This window comes from Nothobranchius furzeri, chromosome 18 (assembly GCF_043380555.1).
Source record: "Nothobranchius furzeri strain GRZ-AD chromosome 18, NfurGRZ-RIMD1, whole genome shotgun sequence".
NCBI classification, from domain to species: Eukaryota; Metazoa; Chordata; class Actinopteri; order Cyprinodontiformes; family Nothobranchiidae; genus Nothobranchius; species Nothobranchius furzeri.
This window is the reverse complement of record NC_091758.1, coordinates 11695883-11721816: the sequence shown is the minus strand read 5'-3', so window position 1 is coordinate 11721816 and position 25934 is coordinate 11695883. Positions and strand designations below refer to the sequence as shown.

The following is a 25934-nucleotide window of genomic DNA, read 5'->3' as shown; positions in this document are numbered from 1 at the left end:
TACACATGTTGACCAATCGCCTGTAGCTGTCACCAAAACAAGAGGGGGGGGGGGGACGGCTCCCAATGACGAGCCGGCTCCCGTCGGTCACTTCAAAGAGCCGGCTCTTAAAGCCGATTCGTTCGCGACCGACACATCACTACTAAATAGATAATAATATATCAACCATATATTACTGTGCGTTACTATATTTGAGTATTCGTTAAACATAACACACCCCAGCACAATGTGGTTTACTGCCAGGGCGAGCGCTGTCATCATCTGGGTAATGGAATATTCATTCTTCCGTGTACCCCCTTTAATGCGCTCACAGACCACTAGGGCATGCATGCTCCTGGTTGGGAATCACTAGCTTAGGCGACTGGTGTCATGTAGCAGACTTGGTGGCCCAGTGGTTAGCGTGCTGGGCTGGCATGTAGTTTTGCACAGGTTTCCTTCCCGGTCTCAGCAATAATTCTTCTTCTTTTTTAGCTGCATTTGCCATTTTTATGTTTTCAACCATTTATTGTTCAACTGTTTAATGTTTTTTTGTACTTTGTTTATTTAGCTGGGGCTGCACTGTAGGGTTGGGCATCGAGCATCAATTTGAACCGGAACCAACTGTTACTTTTTCCCAGAATCGGTCAAAGTTTGTTATTTTTTTTAGATTCCTAGTTCCGATTCCTAGAATGCCGACCGGAAGAGGAATCTGCGGCCGATCTCCGTGAAAAATAAACGTGATCTGCAAATTGTGATCAACACTTGTGTTTTGTGGATTTGGAGAAGGCTTATGACCGTGTCCCCAAGGGCACCCTGTGGGGGACGCTCCAGGAGTATGGGGTGGGTGGCTTTCTGTTAAGGGCCATTCAGTCCCTTTACCAGAGGATCGTGAGTTTGGTCCGCATAGCCGATAGTAAGTTGGACCTGTTCCCGGTGAGGGTTGGGCTCTGCCAGGGCTGCCCTTTGTCACCGGTTCTGTTCATTACCTTTATGGACAGAATTTCTAGGCGCAGCCGTGGTGTGGAGTGTGCCGAGTTTGGTGGCAGGAGAATCTCGTCTCTGCTTTTTGCGGATGATGTGGTCCTCCTAGCTTCATCCAGCTCTGACCTTCAGCTCTTGCTGGGTAGGTTCTCGGCCGAGTGTGAAGCGGCTGGGATGAGGATCAGCACCTCCAAATCTGACACCATGGTTCTCGACCGGAAAAGGGTGGCTTGCCAACTCCGGGTAGGGGGAGAGGTCCTACCTCAAGTGGAGGAGTTTAAGTATCTCGGGGTCTTGTTCACGAGTGAGGGTAGGAGGGATCGGGAGATCGACAGGCGGATCGGTTCAGCGTCTGCAGTGATGCGGACGCTGAGCTGATCTGTCGTGGTGAAGAGGGAGCTGAGCCAGAAAGCCAGGCTCTCGATTTACCGGTCGATCTACGTCCCAATCCTCCCCTATGGTCATGAGCTTTGGGTAATGACCAAAAGAACGAGATTGCGGATACAAGCGGCCGAAATGAGTTTCCTCCGTAGGGTGGCCGGGCTCAGCCTTAGAGATAGGGTGAGGAGCTCGGACATTCGGGAGGGACTCGGAGTAGAACCGCTGCTCCTCCGGATCGAAAGGAGTCAGTTGAGGTGGTTTGGGCATGTGGTCAGGATGCCTCCTGGATGCCTCCCCGGGGAGGTGTTTCGGGCATGTCCTGTCGGCAGGAGGCCCACGGGTCGACCCAGGACAAGTTGGAGAGGTTACATCTCCAATCTGGTCCGGGAACGCCTTGGGGTCCTGCCGGAGGAGCTGGTGGAGAAGGCCGGGGCGAGGACGGTCTGGAGCTCCCTAGTTGGGATGCTGCCCCCGCGACCCGGACCCGGATAAGCGGAGGAAAACGACGACAACTTTTCAGAGCTGATCACACCAGCTGTCTGTGTGCAGCACCGAGTTTTTGGGGTGCCCTAAATTTACCCCCAGCACTCCTAAAGTTTGACATTTAATTATCTATTCATTTTCAGTGTTTGAGGTGATTTTTAACACATCAGTAATATCTAAAACCCATACAGTAGGTTAAAATATGATGTTTTAATAACAAAAATACAGCAAATCTCCCCCGTCTCAAAAATGGTTTGATCATGCTGACATACCCAGATTCGGCTCTGAGCCTCCTGATTGGCTGCTATGCTGCCGTTAGGGTGACCAGGGTTCCTGCATCCTGTGGGACAGTCCTGAATCTACATTATTTTTCACAGGTTCTGCTAACTGAGAAACCGTCCAGCATTTTTGACTGTCTCCCACTTCGTCTTTGAATCTTGTATAGAGCTCCGGGAGTTGACGTCACTTCTCCCGGCATGCAACAGTTCAAAACGAAACTGCGCCATATTGGCAGGCAGAAACCGGCTGCTGGACTATTTGTTATTGTCAGAAAACTCAATCAGACAGGAAATATGGTAGATTCCTGTTGTGCCCCAGGATGCAGAACAGACACAGACGACATAAGGAATGAGCCATCTACAGGATTCCCCAAGATCCGGAGCGCCGCAAACGTTGGATCATTGTAATAAAACGCACTAGAGACCGGGCTAAAATGAAGCTGTGGGATCCCGAGAGAAAAGGTTTTCGCTTATGCAGCGACCACTTCCTATCAGGTACTTAAACCAACGTTTCCTCAACTGTGTATGGTATTTATTTTAAATGCTCTTATTAGGATTCTTAGTGGGCTTCCTAAACTTATTTTGGCGTGGCTTCTTCTGTCTTATTACTCATAGCAATAAGTAAACATCACGTAAAACGTTGCCTCGTGAGTTCTGCGTGTTGCTGTTTACGTGTTTTATGATCACAGCAATTAACCGGCTAAGCTGTATTTCATTTTTAAGCAATGGTTGATCAATTGTCAAGATAAAAAGCACTTTGGATTGCTATTATCTGTATCACCGAGACAGATCTCAGACGGATCCTGAGACGCTCCTGCCTGACATATTTATTTTATTCACGGAAAAAAAATCAGACTAGTGATTTCTCTTGGCGTTCAGTTTATACATTCAAACAGCACAGCACTCTATTTAAACTACTTACGTGTAAATCTGTTATTTGTCCATCCATCCATCCATTTTCATCCGCTTATCTGGAGTCGTGTTGCGGGGGCAGTAGCCCAAGTCGAGAGGCCCAGACTTCCCTCTCCCCAGCCACTTGGGCCAGCTCCTCCCGGGAAATCCCAAGGGGTGCCCCGGCCAGGTCTGGTAAGAAGTCCGCTTCTGGCGTATTTAAAAAGTATCCCAGGAGCACGGTAAGGTTCGGAGATGTTTAGTCTATTTAATTTCTCACTATATAAAACAATTTCTTCGGTTTTAAAGTGTGAAGTAAACTCCGACGAAGTAAAATCCAAGCCGATCCCATTCATTTTGTTTACATTTGTTGCCTGACAACATGGCGTCTACTCTCTGAGAGTCGCGTGACGTCTGGAGCTCTGTAAACTGATTGTGAAGCGACAAAAGCTGCTGTCAATCATGCTAGGAGGCGGGGCTTTGGTGCGGGTCTGGAGCGCGCCACTCAAGAACCTCCAAACCTAAAGGAAACGACTGAGTGATCCTGGACCAATGGGAGATGAGCACGGTGGAGAAATGCTGTTACAACAAAGATTGAAGGGTTAAATCTGCTCAGGTTCCTCAGTGATCAGACAGGCTGCTGCTGCAGAAGCCCAATCCTGACCCCGGTTTCACACCGCAAGAAGAAGAAGAAAGTATAATTTCTATAGCGCCTCTCAAGATAAAAATCACGAGGCGCTTCACAAAAACAAAAAAAACTAAAAATATAAAAAAGCATTTAGAAAATGTTTAAAAATATATTTAAAATGAGCAAAATGGGCTATTGGAGTTTAAAAGAAAAAATGTAAAGAAAGAGAGAGAGTGAATTGGAAAGAGGGAAATCAGTGGATCCCGAGGAAGGTGGAATAGGTGGGGAGAGCAGAATAAAGAGAGAGTGGTGAAGAAGGTCATACAAAAGCCAGCTTGAACAAGTGAGTCTTCAGCTGCTTCTTAAAGGAGACCACTGAGTCCACTGATCTCAGGCTCAGGGGGAGAGAGTTCCAGAGTCTGGGGGCCACAGCAGCAGATGATCTGTCACCTTTGGTCTTTAGCCTGGTGCTGCACAACCAGTAGGCTTTGATCACTGGACCTCAGGGACCTGCTGGGGGTGTAGGGACTAAGAAGATCACCAATGTAAGATGGTGCTTGTCCATGTAAGGCCCTATAGACCAGAACCAGGATCTTGAAATGAACCCTGAAGTTGACTGGCAGCCAGTGAAGCTGGAGGAGAAGCGGGGTGATGTGGGTGTGTTTGGAGGACTTGGTCAGAAGCCGAGCACAGGCATTCTGAACCACCTGTAGACGGTTCAGGGAGGTTCTGCTCAGACACGTGAAAAGAGAGTTACAGTAGTCTAAGAATGAGGAGATGAAGGAGTGGAGAACAGTCTCAAGTTCAGAGCGGGACAGAATGGGACTCAGCTTAGCAATGTTCCTGAGATGGAAGAAGGAAGAGCCAACAAGAGAACTGACATGAGAATCCAGGGTGAGAGCTGGGTCAAAGGTCACGCCAAGATTCCTGACAGAAGGTTTGGTGTGAGAAGCAAGCTGACCAAGAGAGTCTCTGACTTTGGGAACCAGCTTGTCTGGGGCACAGATGAGGATCTCAGTCTTATCTTCATTCAGCTGAAGAAAGCTCCCAGCCATCCAGGTTTTGATAGAGTCTAAGCAGGTGTGTAACAGCTGCAGCTTAGACATCTCATGGGGCTTAAAGGAGATGTACAGTTGGACGTCATCTGCATAAAGATGGTAGGAGATTCCTTTGAAGGAGCTCAGGATGTGCTGAAGAGGAAGCAGATAGAGGAGGAAGAGCAGAGGCCCCAGCACAGAACCTTGTGGGACACCATGGGTATGGGAGGTGGTGGAGGACCTAAACTTGGAGACAGCCACAGAAAAGGAGCGCTCAGAAAGATAAGAGGAGAACCACTCCAGAGCAGATCCTGATAGGCCTACCCAGTCTCTCAGCCTCTCCAGTAGCAGGTGATGGTCAACAGTGTCAGAGGCTGCAGTCAGGTCCAGCAGGACCAGAACAGAACAGTCCCCTGCATCACTGTGAGTCAGAAGGTCATTAGAGACCCTAAGAAGAGCTGTTTCAGTAGTGAGTTGTGAGTTGTTTAGCCACAACCTTTTCCAAGATCTTGGAGATGAACGGAAGTTTAGAGATGGGTCTGAAGCTGCTATGGAGAGAGGGGTCGAGACTCGGTTTTTTAAGAAGCAGGTGGATTACAGCGTTCTTAAAGTAAGCAGGGACCTGACGAGAAACCAGAGAAGCATTAATTATAGAGAGCACGCTGGGACCAATGGACTGAAAAGCACTTTTAAACAAAGATGAGGGTAAGATGTGGAGGGGGCATGCAGAGGTCTTCATAGAGTTAACTAGTTTGGTTAACTCAGGCAAAGAAACAGGAGCAAAGCTATCTAGGATGACGGGCCTGGTTGGAGTCGGGAGAGGCAGCGATAAGGCTGAAGGAGAGATGCTAGATCTAACCTTACTGACTTTGTCCACAAAGAAAGACAGAAAGTTCTCACAGTCTGCAACAGAGTGGATGGAGGCTGTAGGAGAGGCAGGAGAGACGATGCTGCTGATGGTGTTAAACAGCACCTTGGGGTTCCCTTTGCTCTGGGACACCAGGTTGGAGAAATAGGAAACCCTTGCATCTCTGACTGCAGAGTTAAAGGATGTCAGAAGATCCTTTAGGTGCAGCAGATGGACGTGGAGATGGGTTTTCTTCCACAAGCGCTCAATTTTTCTGCATTGGCGCTTCAGGCTGCGAAGGCTGTCATTAAACCAGGGAGTAGGGTTCACTGCAGGAACTGATCTGGTTCTGACAGGACAGATGTTGTCCAGAATGGAGAGGCAGTGCTCGTTAAACTGAGAAGTTAAGGAATCTGGGTCGTTATCAGAAGAACAGGGTGGATCAAAAGCAGCAGAAAAATTGCTAGCTGTGCTCTCATTAAGAAAACGAGAACTAAACATACGGCGAGCAGGAGGTGGGGACGCAGAAACTGACAAGCTAAAGAAAATGCAATGGTGATCTGAAATATAAACGTCCTCAGAACAAACACACTCAGCATTTAGACTCAGGGTAAAAACAAGGTCTAGAGTGTGTCCCCTGGTGTGTGTGGGGCCAGAAACATGCTGGGTAAAGCCGAAGGAGTCCATGAGGCTGGAGAAATTCATGGCAAAGTGATCAGAGGGATCATCAACGTGGATGTTAAAGTCACCAATTTCATATCTATGTAGCTTGCATCTGACCCAATGGCTTATTTACTCCCAGTATCATTCCAGAAGTGCAGCAGTGTTTTTTATGGCTTTAATCCTGGCAGTAGACAGGGCCAACAACATAAATGACATCAAATATTTATAAAAATGTGAGTTCCTTCTTTTTGGTTTAATGGCGGATTGCATAAGCAAACCGTTAACCTTGTAAGTGTCGAGGGATTTTGTGATCTCGTGACTCGAGCGAGAAGCACAGCAGAGAAGTCGCTTCGCTGCTGAGACTCTCCCAGTGTGCACTGGAGTACTGTGATTGCCGCGAGTAAACCGTGCAGTAGGGGTAAGTGCTTGTCTCTCCAGAAGAAGCTACAATGGTGTTCTGTTGAGCTGTGATAGCCTCCTGATGGGGCCACTGGCTGACACACTGCTGCTCCCTCTCCTCCAGTGAGTGACGTCACTGATCAGCACCAAAAGGCTTCCATGGTAAGATTAACTCATTGACTGCCACTGACGACTAGAGTCGTCATTCTAAATCCAACTGCTCACAAAATAACTTTGAGTTCTGTTGAAAATTCACGTGTTTTCAATTCCAACGGGTTGGAAAAATATCGTGCAGCTCTGTGTGATTGCTACCTTTGTCTCTGGTCTGCAGCAGGATCCGGTCACGAGTTGCAGCGTCGCATACATCAACAGCACAGAACGTCCCCTGTCCTCGAGCTCGGCTCAAAAGGCCAGGGAACTGAGCCTGAAATCAGAGAAACAGTGGCTCAACAAGCTGCAACCACCACACACACACACACACACACACACACACACACACACACACACACACACACACACACACACACACACACTACCAGTACCTGCAGGTCATACAGCCCGTCTAACAAGGCTTTTCCAGAGCGAGCCACTTCCTCCAAAAGGTTCTCTCTACGAATCACATTGAGAACCTCAGCCAGGAACAGGTTCTTGGATGGGTCACCCATCCATGTGTTGAAAATGCGATAAGGCTGGAGAGAAAAAACAATGCAAAAACATTCACAAGAGACAACCCAGAATGCTTATTCTTGAGTCACACACATTTTAGAACAACTACATCACCTAATGCCTCCATTAAAATATCTATAAATATTGGTACCAGTGGTCCCGTTGACTTTCCCTCTGACCGTTTAAACTGCTGGCAGAAGAATCTGAAGGCCGTCTTGTCATTTGGACGGATTATAATTATAATATTAATTAGCTGTGGTCTCTCGTTGGTTACCCTAAGAAAAATGTCACAGCAGCTGAGTTTCCAAAGTTTCTACAAAAAGCCTAAAGACTAGGACTTTGGAGCACATCTCTGATCACTGCAGACTGGCACAGGTGGATCTGACGCTGGAGATTTATCCTGCTGAAGTGGGTGCAAGACATTCATGATAGACTCAAGACGACCTCCTCTGCAGAGATGCCACCTGAGACCAGGAGGAGGCCATGTGTTCAGGCTGAAGCAGGTGAACTGTTCCTTTTTAAGTGCAACAGTTTAATGTCCATGTGTAGCTACTGGGTGCGTGACGGTACCATGCAGATTCTGTTCAGCAGTTTCTGACTGAATATAATTACTAGGGATGCACCGATACTGGTAAAAGTTAGCCGATACCAATGCAGTTGCCTGAAAGAGGCTTCACTGTAACTTGTCATTTCTGTTCACCTAATATTTTAGTTTTGTGATCATTTTTATCAATATATTTTATTTTTATCTACCTCACAGTCTGTTGGGAGGAGAGAAGAAAATAAAACCTGTATTCCAACTCTTTGCATTTTTTGTGTGGTAGAAGTATCGGTATCTGTAATCGGTATTGGCGAGTACTCAGATTCAGGTATCGGTGCATCATTACTAATTACACTAACTACAACGAATGAACACTATGTCATCATCATTCAAAAGTCTTAAGTGACAGATAAAAATAAACAACGGCTATTTTTAGTCCGTCAGTCAAAATGAACACGGACCTCTGAGGGGTTCTTCATCCAGTCTGAGTTCAAACTAAAGTAGATCCCGTCTGGTCTGGGATCCCCGGGGATCCCCCAGTAACATTATGTCTGTGACCTCACTGATTCAGAACCCGTCTAAAAGTTTAACATCTTAAAATCACGACAAACCTTATCAGCTTGAAGCTCATCCCTGTAGAAGTAACCGCCCGACAGGAGCTTTTTACTGAAGGACACAATGTCGGCAGGGTCCTCCATACCCCAGTGCTCATGGGCCCAAAACTTCCCTGTAGATCCTCCACCCGTCTGCACTTCGTCGGCATGAAAAGCACAGCCATGCTGGGGGGCAAAGGTCAATGAGCCACGTTAAAGTAAAAGAACAAAAATGGACTCTGGGTGTATCCAAATCCACGGGTAGGATGCTCGTCCAATGACGTATAAGCTAAGCGACGAGAGCTGTCCACACTCGGAGGACACTCCAAATGTGTCCTCGTTCCCCCCGAACTTAGAGGATGGTCTGGATGGGCTACTGAGGATACCCTCAGTAGCACAGGCTGCCCCAGGATGTGGGCAACCGCTGGGTTCGCAGCAATGCAGAGAGCAGCGACGCTTTTAATGTAAGTTTGTTTAAAGCAGCGACAGAAAACTAAAAAGCCTAAAGCCATTCTGCTTTTAGCAGTTTTTATCTTGTTTTTTCTTTTTACGTCATTTTAGGCAAAAATCCCGTATCTGAGCTTTAATGGTGGATTAATCCTGTGTGTGTGTGTGTGTGTGGGGGGGGGGGGGGGGGGGGGCTATGACACATGACCACAGCCATTCAGCTCGTGTTCTGCTGTGAAATGCACAGCTTTTGCATTCAGGGATGAACACAGTTGGCGTGTTTGAAACTAGTTTTGAAGTGGGACAAATAAAACAATAAACACTAGAACGAAGAACAATGGGTCTTCACAGCGCTTTCGCTGCTCAGGCCTAACTATGTACGTGTTTTTATTCCCATGTTGATAAATAAAAATTTCCACAAAATGTGTTTGTTGCTGACTTTCCGTGTTTAGGACACCACGTATCCAGAGTCAGGAGAGGCTCCCTGGTGCAACCTTTACCTGGTTAGTCTTCACGGAGGAGGTGTTGGGAGAGAGGCCTTCCACTGTTATTATCAGTATCATCTCACAGGTCATTCTGTCACTTAAAACACGCATGGAGCTATTTAAATTTGACAAGTCCTGAAATCTTGTAGGCGAAACAAAAGGATGATCTCTCAGCCTTAGGAACCGACGTTCTCGACAGAGGTAAAGCTGCTGTAGCTCCTCGACCAAAACATAAAGAGAAAATCCCTGCTTCATTTTCATTAGCTTTAGCTCTTTTCCTTTGTTTGCTGCTGGGATGGCGTGACAGCACCTACAAGATGCGGCAGGGGTGGAGATAAAATGAAGACTATATCATCCGAAATCAGAACCTCTGACTCTCAGTTTTAGCAGTCGAGCAAGGACCTACATGGACCAGGTAGTACGCGTCCTGGCAAGCATCCTTCCCCTGGATTTGGAGACACCCTCTGATTCAGAAGCAAGAAACAGAGGAACATTAATAACCCTTTGATGCATGAATTGTGAAAGCCTTGGGCAAGATTTCTTTCTGAAGTGCTTTTGTTCTTCTCAGGACATGAAAAAAATTTCTACTTTTTTCACCCCAAAAATATGTTTGTTTGTTTTTTCATAAAGTGACGGACATGTCCACTCCAAATGTGAACTTACTGTAAAAATGAATGACCTTGTGTTCGCTTGAAAACATACAAACACTTGTTTCTTTAAGCATGGAAAATATTTCTAAAATGTTTGAAAATTATAACACAGAATAGGTGCAACGTTTAGGCCTTTATAGTAACTCAAACTACAGCGAATCTGCACAAAGAACATACTTTAAATGTAACAAGTATATACTTACTTATAACCAAAACAGTCCCAAGAAACAGTGAAGCAATGCATGACTTGTGTTAAAAACTATACTGGGTAATGCATGATTTCCACTTCCCTGGACACCAGGTTAATTGTAATTTTCTATAAATAAGACATAAAATTTCATATTCCAAACAGATGATATCCTTTCCTAGATGTTACTGCTTATTATCATATTTGTTTTACCAGAGGAGCATAGAGGGACTGACAGGATATGCCAGCAGTGGTTAGCAGGGTGGCTGTTTGTTGGCCATCTTGAGTTCAGAAGAAATTTACGTCAGTTACTCTGACTGAACACTGAATGGATCTCAATGGAGAATGGCAGCAGAGAGCACTCTAGAGGCTAATATGCAGTTCCACCATAGAAAGCAATGCATTCAAGAGGAATTTATATTTTAGTAGCTGTCAACTGCAGTGACCGCCATGCACCAAAGGGAATCAGACCACACTCTGATGCTTCCTTCATCTGGTTACCTTACGAGCGATGCCGCGAAGTTTCCTGAAGAAATCTGGGGAGGCATGGTTGTCCCCCCCCTCAGCCTGAATGGGTTCGATCACAATCCCAGCTACAGGCCTCCCCTTCTGCCTCCACTTCACTATCAGGTCCTCCACCTGCAGAGCAACACAGACCCAACACAGCTGCTTCCTGTCTGAACATCAACACAAACATTTAACACACACACACGTACACAAAAACATGCACACACACATGTACAAAAACACATGCACACACACATGTACAAAAACACATGCACACACACATGTACACAAACACACGCACACACACACACACACACACACACACACACACACACACACACACACACACACACACACACACACTCCATGGAGAGAACATGGCGCTCTACGCACCATGAGGAGGCCTACCTATCCTGGAAAAATAGTCTTGCACTTTATAAAAATAAGCTTCGACAAACTAGAACTGCTTATTTCTCAGCACTAATTGAGGAGAATAAGAATAATCCTAAATTTCTTTTCAGTACAGTTGCTAAACTTACACAGAATCATAGCTCTGAGCCATCTATTCCCTTAGCCCTCAGCAGTAACGACTTCATGGGATTTTTTACAAGTAAAATTAATTCTATTAGAAACAAAATCTTTAGCATCCTCCCTAATGCGATTTCTTCTTCCTCAGTAAGTGAGGCAGCATTAGAGGTGACTGTAGAACCTCATCTGTGCTTGAACCGTTTTGATCCAGTTGAGCTTTCAGAGTTATCAAAAATATTAGCTTCATCTAAACCTTCAACTTGCATTTTGGATCCAATCCCAACCAAATTATTTAAAGAAGCATTTCCTTTGGTTACTGCCCCCATTCTAGATATAATCAATCTATCCTTAGTAAATGGATATGTACCACAGGATTTTAAGGTTGCTGTAATCAAACCTTCACTTAAGAAGCCTTCTCTGGATCCAGATGACCCAATGAATTATAGATCAATATCTAACCTTCCATTTTTATCCATAGTCCTGGAGAAAATAGTGGCCATCCAAGTATGTGAGCATTTAAACACTAATGATCTGTTTGAGGAATTTCAGTCTGGTTTTAAAGAGTATCACAGCACTGAAACTGCATAAGTGAGAGTTACAAATGATATTCTTATGGCCTTAGATAAGAATCTTGTGTCTGTTCTAGTCTTGTTAGATCTCAGTGCTGTCTTTGACACAGTTGATCACAATGTTCTTTTAGAAAAACTTGAACATGTAGTAGGGATCAAAGGAACAGCGCTAGGCTGGTTTAAATCCTACCTGTTGGACAGATTTCATTTAGCAAAAGTACATGACAAATCGTCTTCATACTCCAGAGTTACTTGTGGAGTACCACAGGGTTCAGTGCTTGGACCAATTCTTTTTACTATATATATGCTCCCAATCGGTAAAATCATTAGACAGCATGGGATAAACTTCCACTGTTATGCTGACGATACTCAGTTATATTTATCCATTAACCCTGATGAACCTAATTGGTTGGGTAGATTACAGGCTTGTCTTAGGACATAAAAAATTGGATGACTCTAAACTTTTTGCTTTTAAATCAAGACAAGAACGAAGTTTTCATCTTTGGACCAGAAATCCAGAAAAGGAAATTGCTTAGTCAATCGCCTGACCTGAATGGCATTACATTAATCTCCAAGAACAAAGTAAGGAACCTTAGTGTTATCTTTGACCAGGACATGTCTTTCAAATCCAGGGTTAAACAGGTTAGCAGGATTTCCTTTTTCCACCTTCAGAATATTGCTAAGATTAGAAGCATCCTTTCCAGGAGTGATGCTGAAAAACTAGTTCATGCATTTATTACATCAAGACTGGATTACTGTAATTCATTACTCTCAGGAAGTCCACAGAATGTAGTTAAAAGTCTTCAGCTTGTCCAACATGCTACAGCTAGAGTTCTGATGAGAATTAAAAAGAGAGATCATATCTCTCCTGTCTTAGCTTCCCTACATTGGCTACCTGTTAAATTCAGAATAGTTTTTAAGATCCTTCTTCTCACATATAAAGCTCTTAATAATCAAGCTCCATCATACATCAGTGATCTGATTGTTCCATACGTTCCTAACCGAGCACTTCACTCTCAGACTGCAGGTTTACTGGTGGTTCCCAGAATATCTAAAATTAGGATGGGAGGCAGATCTTTTAGTTATCAGGCTCCTCTCCTGTGGAACCAGCTCCCAGCTTTAGTCCGTGAGGCAGACACCTTGTCTTCTTTTAAGACTAGGCTTAAAACATGTTTATTCGATAGGGCCTGTGGTTAAAATCTGATGTTAGCCTAGATCTGGACAAGTGGGGGAGTAGAGGGAGGTGGAGTGTACAGTCGGTAAAGACGGCTCTCCCTTGCCCTGCCTCCAACATGCCTCCATCTAAAAGGCTAGATTATCCAGAGTTATCTCTGTAGTTATGCTGCTATAGGCTTAGACTGCTGGAGGATACACTGACCACTTTTCACACCCTACTGCTTTCTTCTACAATCTGCTCTTTAACTGTATTATTTCCTGCTATTTCAGCTGTTAACTTTATTTTCTCTCTAAGTGTTTTTCTCCCCAGAAGAAGCTACAACGATGTTCTGCTGAGCTGTGGTGGCCTCATGGAGGGGGCCATCGTCTAGCACACTGCTGCTAACCACTTAAACATTCTCCCTCTCCTGATAATTACTTTTTGCTTTCCTAGACGTTGGATGTGCTACTGCTAGTTTACCTGTTTAATTATAGATTCACTACGATAAAAACAACAAAGTTCATCTCTCACCAAATAGAATATTTACTAACAAATATCAATGTAACCATAGACACACTACTTTGTGTGTGTGTGTGTGTGTGTGTGTGTGTGTGTGTGTGTGTGTGTGTGTGTGTGTGTGTGTGTGTGTGTGTGTGTGTGTGTGTGTGTGTGTGTGTGTGTGTGTGTGTGTGTGTCTGCTCTGTCTTCTCCATCCCCAGTGAGTCGTGGAGGATGGCTGCTTATACTGAGCCAGGATTCTCTGGAGGTTTCTTCCTGTTAAAAGGGAGTTTTCCTCTCCACTGTCGCTTTATGCTTGCTTAGTATGAGGATTGCTGTAAAGTCACTGACACTAGTCAGTGACTTGATGCAATTTGCTGGGTTTCTTATATAGGAAACATTTTTTCTGATTGGCTTAATGAACTGACCTGAATTGGAATGTTTATTATGTGAAGTGCCTTGAGACGACTCTTGTCGTGATTTAGCGCTTCATAAATAAAATTGAATTGAATTGAATTGAATCGAATTGAACACACACACACACACACACGCACGTGTACACACAAAATCACACACACATGTACGCATGCACACACACACACACACGCGCACGCACGTGTACACACACACGCACACACACACACACTTACACACACACACACACACACACACACACACACACACACACACACACACACACACACACACACACACACATACACACACACATGCTCAGAGCCCACCTCCTCCAGACAGCGCGCCTCCTCCTGGGCGTTCTCTCGAGTAAACTCCTCCAGAGGGTACTGGAGTCTGGGAAACGGGGCAATCGGCCAATCAAATGATGGCACATCCAGCTTGTGGATTATTTTAGAGTGTGTTGTTGCCAAGCAACCTGGAAAAAACAAAGTATCCATGTACGCATGTCAGACATAAAGAATAAATGTTTCTAATCTGGTAATTCATTAATCCCTGAGCAGTGTTGAGAAAGTGACTCTGATAAAATAATAAGTTATAGTTACTAATTACTTTTTCAAAACAGTACCTGAGTTAGTTGCTGAGTTACAATATTATTAAAGTAACTAATTACCAGGAAAAGTAATTGCATTACTATATTTATAAAATATGCAAAAAACAGGATCTCCTCTTAAATGTGAGCCTCCTCCACCCCTTTAACTCCTGGTCAGATGATGACAGCATCAACACGGCTTGCTGCTGAATTACAGCAACACACAAGCAGCAGTTCTATCCTCAGTAACGGAAACGGCCTAACGAGGGTGAAAATCGTTTGTTTGATTACATGTTACTAATGTTATTGGTGTTATTTTAACACCGTTCTGATCACCGATCCCTGAGAAGAGAAGAGACTCATTTCTGGTCTGGATCCAGTCTGAACCAGTTCCCAATGACCATGTAAAAGGGTGACATTCCGGGTATCAGGCGTATGACAAGCAGGTCCTTGTTTCTTTGTGTCGCAGCTGAAAGCAATATTTACGTCATCACATCCTAAAAACTACTTTCATCTATTTGTTGCAACAAAAACTTGTACTGCTTGTGCTCCTGCCTGCTTGGAGGATGGATTTAATCCTGGAATTATTCTAATAATCCATCAGGAAATCATCTCGTTTTACTCCAGAGTGGTCTGAGTCTAGGCGTGTGTGACACAGAGAAAACAGATTTAGTTCACCTGTACTCAGCTCAATGTGGAGGAGAAGCATTAGAAAAGTTTTTTATTCATTCAGTTTCTCTGAAAAGCTGATGGGAGGTCAGTTTGACCCTCAGCTGCCTATGTGTTAATCGGGTACCAAGATAAGCACCCAGAACCCTGTGATAAGCCCCCTGAACCCTGTGTTAAGCACCCTGAACCCTGTGATAAGCCCCCTGAACCCTGTGATAAGCACCCTGAACCCTGTGTTAAGCACCCTGAACCCTGTGTTAAGCACCCTGAACCCTGTGATAAGCACCCTGAACCCTGTGATAAGCCCCCTGAACCCTGTGTTAAGCACCCTGAACCCTGTGTTAAGCACCCTGAACCCTGTGATAAGCCCCCTGAACCCTGTGTTAAGCTCCCTGAACCCTGTGTTAAGCACCCTGAACCCTGTGATAAGCCCCCTGAACCCTGTGTTAAGCTCCCTGAACCCTGTGTTAAGCACCCTGAACCCTGTGATAAGCCCCCTGAACCCTGTGATAAGCACCCTGAACCCTGTGATAAGCACCCTGAACCCTGTGATAAGCACCCTGAACCCTGTGATAAGCACCCTGAACCCTGTGTTAAGCACCCTGAACCCTGTGTTCCTGGTTCTGCACACGGATCAATGAACACTGTGTATAAAAGCACCAGAGGATGTTTGTGTATTATGACCAATCAGCAATTTAGTTTTAGTTAAAATTCAGCAGATCTACTGAATCCAGTCCCAGTCATGAGCTGCAGCTGCTTTAGAGATCCAGCACTAGCAGCAACTCTGATGTCATCACAGTAGTCATATTAGAGAAGACACAACATACCCATTGTCCTTCCATGGAAGCCTCCCATAAAAGACAAAATACTGAGATCTGGACAACCAGGGGCCTACGATGTAAAGAAAATCAAACAAGAGGTACGAGAGAGACAGAAAAGTTTAAACCAAACTAATATGTAACACACGGCAGAGGGCGACGGGGTGTGGAACTGAATGACAGACCTGGTTTATCATGCAGGTGCTCAGATCTTCCTCAGATGGTGAGTTGTGGCCTCGCTCCTTGTTCTAAGGCAAACACAAACACACTTCAGGGTAAGATCAAACATCAGGTCCAGAACAGGAAGTGATTGTAGTTAACAGCTGGTTTAACATCTGGGCCCTTCTACAGGCTCACTGACCCTGTACCAGATGAACATGGATTTGAAGGCATTCTCATTGGAGCAGGAGCCACAGGCCATCGTCTGGACACGTGTCATCCCACTGGGAGCCACCTGGCAGTGAGAATCAGAGTCATAGAAGGTGAGTCTGGGTCCCGACAGATCTGCACCACACAGTCCATCATAACAGTAAAATAACAATGTGTGTGTTTGTGTGTGTGTCTTTATAGGTTTAAGTGGACAAATTTGAACTTTAACCTGTACTGTGTGGACATTTTTACATTGTAGGGAAATTTCCTGGTCCACACAATGCCCTAAAACTTGGGTTTAGAGGTTTGGTGTGAATTAGCTTTAGTTTAGGTTAGTTTAGGTTATTAATAGAACCACATTGGCTAAAGTTAGGGTTATGGTTAGGCATAGCAGAGTCACTAAAATGAATGGAAGTCAATGTAGGTCAACACAAACATATAAATACAAGTATGTGTGTGTGTGTGTGTGTGTGTGTGTGTGTGTGTGTGTGTGTGTGTGTGTGTGTGTGTGTGTGTGTGTGTGTGTGTGTGTGTGTGTGTGTGTGAGAGAGAGAGTTACTAACTGAAATAAGACTTTCTGTGATTTTGTCAGGAAAATTCTCAGGTGGCAGGATTCCCAGAGCAGGTCGGTTCACAAATGTGCTCTGATGACAGAAGAGAAACACCAATCAAGTTCCCACATCATCATTGTCACTATCACAGTTATCATCATCATCATCATCATCACCATCATCATCATCATCACCGTCATCATCATCACCATCAGCATCATCATCATCACCATCATCATCATCACCGTCATCATCATCACCGTCATCATCATCACCATCAGCATCATCATCATCACCGTCACCATCATCCTCATCATCATCATCACCATCATAATCATCATCATCACCATCAGCATCATAATCATCACCATCAGCATTGTCATCATCATCATCATCACCATCAGCATCGTCATCATCACCATCAGCATCAGCATCATTCTCATCATTACCATCATCATCATCACCATCATAATCATCACCATCAGCATCATCATCATCTTCATCATCATTCTCATCATTACCATCATCATCACCATCAGCATCATCATTCTCATCATTACCATCATCATCATCACCATCAGCATATCATCATCATCATAATCATCATCATCATTCTCATCATCACCATCAGCATCATCATCATAATCATCACCATCAGCATCATCATCATTCTCATCATTACCATCATCATCACCATCAGCATCATCATCATAATCATCACCATCAGCATCATAATCATCACCATCAGCATCATCATCATAATCATCACCATCAGCATCATCATCATAATCATCACCATCAGCATCATCATCATTCTCATCATTGCCATCATAATCATCATCACCATCAGCATCATCATCAGCATCATCATCATCAACATCATCATCATTCTCATCATTACCATCATCATCACCATCAGCATCATCATCATAATCATCACCATCAGCATCATAATCATCACCATCAGCATCATCATCATAATCATCACCATCACCATCAGCATCATCATCATTCTCATCATTACCATCATCATCACCATCAGCATCATCATCATAATCATCAACATCAGCATCATCATCATAATCATCACCATCACCATCAGCATCATAATCATCACCATCAGCATCATCATCATAATCATCACCATCAGCATCATCATCATAATCATCACCATCAGCATCATCATCATTCTCATCATTGCCATCATAATCATCATCACCATCAGCATCATCATCAGCGTCATCATCATCAACATCATCATCATTACCATCATCATCATTATCATCATCATCATCTAAATCGGCAACATCATCATCATCGTCATCATCACCGCCATCATGATCAACATCATCATCACCATCATAATCATCCTCATCAGCGTCATCATCATCATTACCATCACCATCATCAGCATCATCATCAGTGTCATCATCATCACCATCAGCATCATCATCATTACCATCAGCATCATCATCATTACCATTAGCATCATCATCATTACCATCAGCATCATCATCATTACCATCAGCATCATCATTACCATCAGCATCATCATTACCATCAGCATCATCATCACCATCAGCATCATCATCAGCATCATCATCATCAACATCATCATCATTATCATCATCATCATCATCATCATCATCTAAATCGGCAACATCATCATCATCGTCATCATCACCGCCATCATGATCAACATCATCATCACCATCATAATCATCCTCATCAGCGTCATCATCATCATTACCATCACCATCATCAGCATCATCATCAGTGTCGTCATCATCACCATCAGCATCATCATCATTACCATCAGCATCATCATCATTACCATTAGCATCATCATCATTACCATCAGCATCATCATTACCATCAGCATCATCATTACCATCAGCATCATCATTACCATCAGCATCATCATCAGTGTCGTCATCATCACCATCAGCATCATCATCATTACCATCAGCATCATCATCATTACCATTAGCATCATCATCATTACCATCAGCATCATCATTACCATCAGCATCATCATTACCATCAGCATCATCATCAGTGTCGTCATCATCACCATCAGCATCATCATCATTACCATTAGCATCATCATCATTACCATCAGCATCATCATTACCATCAGCATCATCATTACCATCAGCATCATCATCATTACCATCAGCATCATCATTACCATCAGCATCATCATTACCATCAGCATCATCATCATTACCATCAACATCATCATCATCATTACCATCATCATCATCATCATTACCATCAGCATTATCATCATCACCATCAGCATTACCATCATCATTAAAATCATCATCCTCATCATTACCATCATCATCATCATCATCATCATCATCATCACCATCATTGTCTAAATCTGCAACATCATCATCATCACCATCATAATCATCATCATCACCATCATCATCGTCATCATCATCACCAACATCAACGTCATCATCACCATAATCATCATCATCATCGTCATTATCAGCATGACCATTATCATTGTAAGGTTATGAAGTTCATCATTTTCAGCTCCACACAGCTGCCCCCTGTGCACAGTAACACCCGTGTTGAAAATGCCAAGGTCGGGTGTTCCTCAGACTGTTTACATTCCAGGAGAAGAGTCCGAAGGAGAAGATGAACGCTTTCAATAATCAAAGTACTTAATTTGTGATTAAAGCTATTCGAAAAAGATGTTGATCAATAATAATCAAGTGAATGATCTGTGAAATAAATATGTCATGACTTGTGTTTAATGAAAACAGGACTATTGCACAGACAGACTGATCCTCATCTCCATAGAAACGCATGACACATTGTTCCAACCAATCAGAGCTTTCGGCTGCCGCAGGAGAATCTGGCTTGTTGACTTAAAGTATCCAATCCGCTTTACTAAAACTTATCAACAATTCAGAGATATAAAACAAGGCAACTCCATTTTAAAGTCAGTTCCATTTTGACTTCAGTTCTATTCACCGTCATCCTAAAGAAAATCACAGACTGGCCAGATGTGTTTTCTTCTTTAAACTAAGAACTGTGAAGTTGGAGATTTTCGTCGTTTAACAACCAGACGACATCCTTTCAAAATAAGAGCACCTGCTGACGCTGCCGATCGGTACCGGGGTTGACCCTTCAGACGGGCTTTGACGTGCTGCGACCGCTGCTCCGACAGCTCCAGTACACATCCGAGGTCTCCAGACCTGGCATTTCCTGATCTACCTGGGAGGCCCCCACTGGGTACGTACACGGCAAAATAGCGGCTCATGTCATCACTTTATAAGCCTCGTGATATCTAGTCATAACAAAGACTACCAGATTCAATGACGTCAGCCTAAGGAGTCTGAACCAACCATACACACACACACACACACACACGCACCAACACAACATCCAAATCCATTTTCATCCATCACAGAGTTAGTCCTGGTAGATTGTTTAGAATTTATAATTAAGAAATTAAAGATTCTCAAACGATCCCAACTCTCTCTCTTTTCTTGTCTCAAAGTCAATACAGAGTGTTTAATTAAACTCCCTGATGATAAAAACAGCCCATCTTCTGATTATAACAAGTGATCTACTTACAGTGTATTAAAATACAACTCTAGATAGTTACATCACTCTATTCCGTTACATCATCATCGTCCCAATCATCATCACCATCATCATCCTCATCTTCACCATCATCCTCATCATCAGCATGACCCTCATCAGCAACAGCATCAATTCCACCATCAACATATTCAGCAGCAGCATTGTCACCATCATGGTCTTCACCATCAATGTCTTTACCATCATCATCATCATCATCAGCATCATCATTATCACCAACATCATCATCATCACCGCCACCACCATCAATCTGGAGAAGGCCTATGACCCTGACCCCAGGTGTGAGGAGCACTCAGGGCTTATTGGGTGGACGCTCCATTAAACTGGCCAAAAGATTCTGTAATATCCATTTAATCTTTGAAAATTAGCAACAACAGTTTTGTTATAACAGGGTAGCTAGCAGAAACGATCATTTATGACACACTGAAGCTGACTGATGGTGTGTTTTATGGTGTTTCGGACTGAGCCTACCAGATTGTTAGGATTAGCCATCAGCTTGAGGAGAGCAGGATGGTTGTAGCCTGAAAGAAAACACAAGGAGAGGGGTTTTACCAACATGCTCTTTAGTACTTATTTTTCATTTAAACAGTAATATACTGTATATGAACTTGTTTGGAGGGCTGTAGCTGATTTAGAAGCAGATGTTTTCAAGTATGCAAGGCATTATGGGACGATGACGCAAAGTGGTTGTGGACATTAGATTTGGAGCTCACATTTTTCTTAGCTGTTGTTACAGAGAAGGGTTACAATGCCACACTGTGCCACTTTTGGTTGTAATTTCCAGTTGAAAGGCAACGAAGGAACCGATATAAGTATCCACAGCTTTTCTCACCAGAAGAAACAGAAAGAAAATGGGAAGATGCATGCGAATGAACACAACCCCCAAAAGACGCACGGCTGTGCTTTCGCCATTTTAGCCTTGATGCATTCGAGTCATTTGGTAGGCTACAGCTGCTGAAAGACCTCACTGGTACTTCTGGGTAAAAGCGAAGACTAAAGGCAGATGCTGTTCTGATGATCTTTCCCAACAAGGAGCCTACGCACCCACCAGTAGTTAGTGAACACCGCGCCAAGAGAAGCTAGACGCTTTCTTGGACAATTGTAAACAACCTGCTTCCACTGTAGTTACCGTGGTTATGGATGATGACCCATCAGATACTTTTTCTAATAAGGATGAGAAAGGCAATGGATCAGTGAAATTTGGTATGATATCTGTAAGTGTTCAGACCTGTTTGAGCAAGACAGATTCATCAACTGAGACTGAGATAAACAAATGACCCGCACTTGTATAGTGCCTCTCAGAGTAAGGACTCCAAAGCGCTTTACACTACAGTGTATCATTCATCCTCCTCCTCCTATGATCGCCAGACTCTTTTGTCCTTCCGTTCGTTCACGATCGCCCAAGATGCACCGAGGACGTACCATCCTGTTTGTTTACCTGAGCGGCGTACTGGCTCGGAACCAATTGACGATCCAGAGCTGCGCACCTCTAGCAATGTTTGTCCGGTCCCGGGAAAACGTCGGAGGAAAAGAGGTAAACGAGCAGGAATCCAGGTGAGAATAAGACTTCTCTTAAAGCGTGGTTTATCTAGTAAACATCAGCGTGATCTTCTTGCTTCTTGTCCTTTGTTTGGTGACCTGAGCGCCACTTCCGCATTTCCGCCAGGCCGCGTTGCGACGCGTTTCATCCGTCCAAGTTTTTTAAGGTCGGTTTATCCTCATTCCTCAGTGGTTTCTCCTCCTGTTCCCTCCATAAGTGGTTTTTATAAACACCGTGGATCTAACCCTGCTAATTTACGTCCACTAACTCCAGCTGTTTCTGTAGTTTCTGATTCCTCCACCTCACTCAGCATGGCTCTGTTAAATACCCGCTCTGTTAACAATAAGTCCTTCCTGCTCAATGATCTAATTCTGTCTAAAAACCTGGATTTTCTGTTTCTGACTGAAGTTTGGCAGCAAACGTCTGATTATTCTGGTCTGACTGAACTCTGCCCGAGTGGTTATTCTTTTCTTAGCCATCCTCGGGGTTCTGGTCGTGGTGGAGGCCTAGCTGTTGTTTTCAGAGACCATCTTCCATATAGCTCTACAACCTCTGGTCGCTTTGCTTCCTTTGAACTGCAGCTGATTAAAGTCGGGCGTAAGGACCCGTTCTACTGTGCTGTGGTCTATCGTCCACCTGGTCCAAACAGTTCTTTCCTTCAGGAGTTTAGTGACTTTCTATCCTCCACTGTGAAGCTGTCCAGACTGGTGATTGTTGGTGACTTTAACATCCACATTGATGATCCCTCCGATCACTTTGCCATGTATATCTCCAGCCTTATGGACTCCTTCGGCTTTACCCAGCATGTTTCTGGCCCCACACACACCAGGGGGCACACTCTAGACCTTGTTTTTACCCTGGGTCTAAATGCTGACAGTGTTTGTCCTGAGGACGTTTATATTTCAGATCACCATTGCATTTTCTTTAATTTGTCAGTTTCTGCGTCCCCACCTCCTGCTCGCCGTATGGTTAGTTCTCGTTTTCTTAATGAGAGCACAGCTAGCAATTTTTCTGCTGCTTTTGATCCACCCTGTTCTTCTGATAACGACCCAGATTCCTTAACTTCTCAGTTTAACGAGCACTGCCTCTCCATTCTGGACAACATCTGTCCTGTCAGTACCAGATCAGTTCCTGCAGTGAACCCTACTCCCTGGTTTAATGACAGCCTTCGCAGCCTGAAGAGCCAATGCAGAAAAATTGAGCGTTTGTGGAAGAAAACCCATCTCCATGTCCATCTGCTGCACCTAAAGGACCTTCTGACATCCTTTAACTCTGCAGTCAGAGACGCCGGGGTTTCCTATTTTTCCAACCTGGTGTCCCAGAGCAAAGGGAACCCCAAAGTGCTGTTTAACACCATCAGCAGCATCGTCTCTCCTGCCTCTCCTACAGCCTCCTAGCCACTTTGTTAGACTGTGAGAACTTTCTGTCTTTCTTTGTGGACAAAGTCAATAACGTTAGATCTAGCATCTCTCCTTCAGCCTTATCACTGCCTCTCCCGACTCCTAGATTAATTATAATAATGATTATGATGACAGTAAAAGATGTGTTCAGCATATCAGGTCAAGTTCACCTCATCCAGCTAACACAGAGTCCAGATAAACATAACTTCACACATGTTTTGACGCATGACCAAAGCTTTCTGCCCGAGAGAGTGGGAGTGTCCTGGAGCTTGGTAAAACTATCCATCCCCAGCTTCAGAAAGAGTTCTTGAACCAACACCAAGGAGGGAAAGGGTACGGCCGACCTGAAACCTCCACCTGCTGTTCTAGTCACGCCGACTAGAATAACCCACGAATAAACGAACTGTAACCAGCTAACGGGGACTCTCCCAGAGTCATTGATTTCTGAAGATAAGTTAAGACGAGAACGTCCATCTGCCAAACGCTTGACAAACCGTGTACCCGGGACAACTCTGGACCAGACGATCGGACACTTGCGTCTTTGTTACCAGACTGAGTGTCATCTTGGATGAGCACATCTTCCTGATCTCCAGATCCACAAGAGGGTCCTGTTTGGGTGAGGTAGCACACGAGAATGTGTTTGATGTGGTTTTCTCTCTAAATAATTCAGTTAGCCTCAAACATCATTTTCATCCAGAACGCTTCCAACTCTCTGGGAAAGAAACCTTCTCATAACTTCATCCACGCATCCAAACTCGTATTTTCCATTTAGCTTCCACTCAGGCACAGGTTTGCTTTTAAAACAAGTTTTAATATCAAAGCTGTTGAAAATTGTCATTTAAATTGCCATCCATGAATTGTCATTTTATAATTGTCGTTTCAAATCTTTAAGTTTAAAATTGTTAGTAATAAATTTCTTCCTTTTTAAACTTACCTCATTATTGAAACGAAACACAGAAAAGGAATAAGGTTTCTGGTTATTTGCAAGCAAAGATCCTAACTTCTGATTCAGAATAACTTTTGCTATTAAATTTAATTATCTAAATTAAACATTCATCTTTGGATTTAAAATTAGATCAAACAGGTTGATGTATGAACTTAGAGTCATATATAAGTATCCGGGATATTTATATATGATCTAAGCCTCATAAATTAATCTGATTGGTCATTCTTCGGAATCTCCACTGAATAGCAACAGAGGTGATTTCAGTATGCAGATTAACTCTACATAAATAGCTTTGCTCCTGTTTCTTTGCCTGAGTTAACCAAACTAATTAACTCTATGAAGACCTCTGCATGCCCCCTCGACATCTTACCCTCATCTTTGTTTAAAAGTGCTTTTCAGTCCATCGGTCCCAGCGTGCTCTCTATAATTAATGCTTCTCTGGTTTCTGGTCAGGTTCCTGCTTACTTTAAGAATGCTGTAATCCACCCGCTTCTTAAAAAACCGAGTCTCGACCCCTCTCTCCATAGCAGCTTCAGACCCATCTCCAAGATCTTGGAAAAGGTTGTGCCTAAACAACTCACAGCTGCTCTTGATGAACATAACATCTATGATAGCTTCCAGTCAGGTTTTCGTAGAGCTCATTCTACTGAAACAGCTCTTCTTAGGGTCTCTAATGACCTTCTGACTCACAGTGATGCAGGGGACTGTTCTGTTCTGGTCCTGCTGGACCTGACTGCAGCCTTTGACACTGTTGACCATCACCTGCTACTGGAGAGGCTCAGCAACTGGGTAGGCCTATCAGGATCTGCTCTGGAGTGGTTCTCCTCTTATCTCTCTGAGCGCTCCTTTTCTGTGGCCGTCTCCAAGTTTAGGTCCTCCACCATCTCTCTTACCCATGGTGTCCCACAAGGTTCTATGCTGGGGCCTCTGCTCTTCCTCCTCTATCTGCTGCCTCTTCAGCACATCCTGAGCTCCTTCAAAGGAATCTCCTACCATCTTTATGCAGATGACATCTAACTGTACATCTCCTTTATGCCCCATGAGATGACTAAGCTGCAGCTGTTACACACCTGCTTAGACTCTATCAAAACCTGGATGGCTGGGAACTTTCTTCAGCTGAATGAAGATAAGACTGAGGTCCTCATCTGTGACCCAGACAAGCTGGTTCCCAAAGTCAGAGACTCTCTTGGTCAGCTTGCTTCTCACGCCAAACCTTCTGTCAGGAATCTTGGCATGACCTTTGACCCAGCTCTCACCCTGGATTCTTCCATCTCAGGAACATTGCTAAGCTGAGTCCCATTCTGTCCCGCTCTGAACTTGAGACAGTTCTCCACACCTTCATCTCCTCACGCTTAGACTACTGTAACTCTCTTTTCATGTGTCTGAGCAGATCCTCCCTGAACCGTCTACAGGTGGTTCAGAACGCCTGTGCTTGGCTTCTGACCAAGTCCTCCAAACACACCCACATCACCCCACTTCTCCTCCAGCTTCACTGGCTGCCAGTCAACTTCAGGGTTCATTTCAAGATCCTGGTTCTGGTCTATAGGGCCTTACATGGACAAGCACCATCTTACATTGGTGATCTTCTCAGTCCCTACACCCCCAGCAGGTCCC

General features: G+C 44.1%; 1 protein-coding gene across 3 annotated transcripts in view; it reads right to left on the bottom strand.

The window, feature by feature from the left end:
- Positions 1-25934, bottom strand: part of abat (4-aminobutyrate aminotransferase) — a 70866-nt gene that overhangs the window by 1839 nt on the left and 43093 nt on the right. For all 3 annotated transcript variants that reach the window (XM_054736689.2, XM_070546955.1, XM_070546954.1), the window contains exons 6-15: positions 20906-20955; positions 16820-16900; positions 16249-16341; positions 16073-16135; positions 15897-15960; positions 14138-14286; positions 10638-10775; positions 8386-8553; positions 7110-7256; positions 6880-6991 (exon numbers count right to left, since the gene is read on the bottom strand). In XM_054736689.2, the coding sequence (XP_054592664.1) occupies positions 6880-6991; positions 7110-7256; positions 8386-8553; positions 10638-10775; positions 14138-14286; positions 15897-15960; positions 16073-16135; positions 16249-16341; positions 16820-16900; positions 20906-20955 (1065 nt within the window). The remainder of the gene's footprint in view (positions 1-6879; positions 6992-7109; positions 7257-8385; positions 8554-10637; positions 10776-14137; positions 14287-15896; positions 15961-16072; positions 16136-16248; positions 16342-16819; positions 16901-20905; positions 20956-25934) is intronic.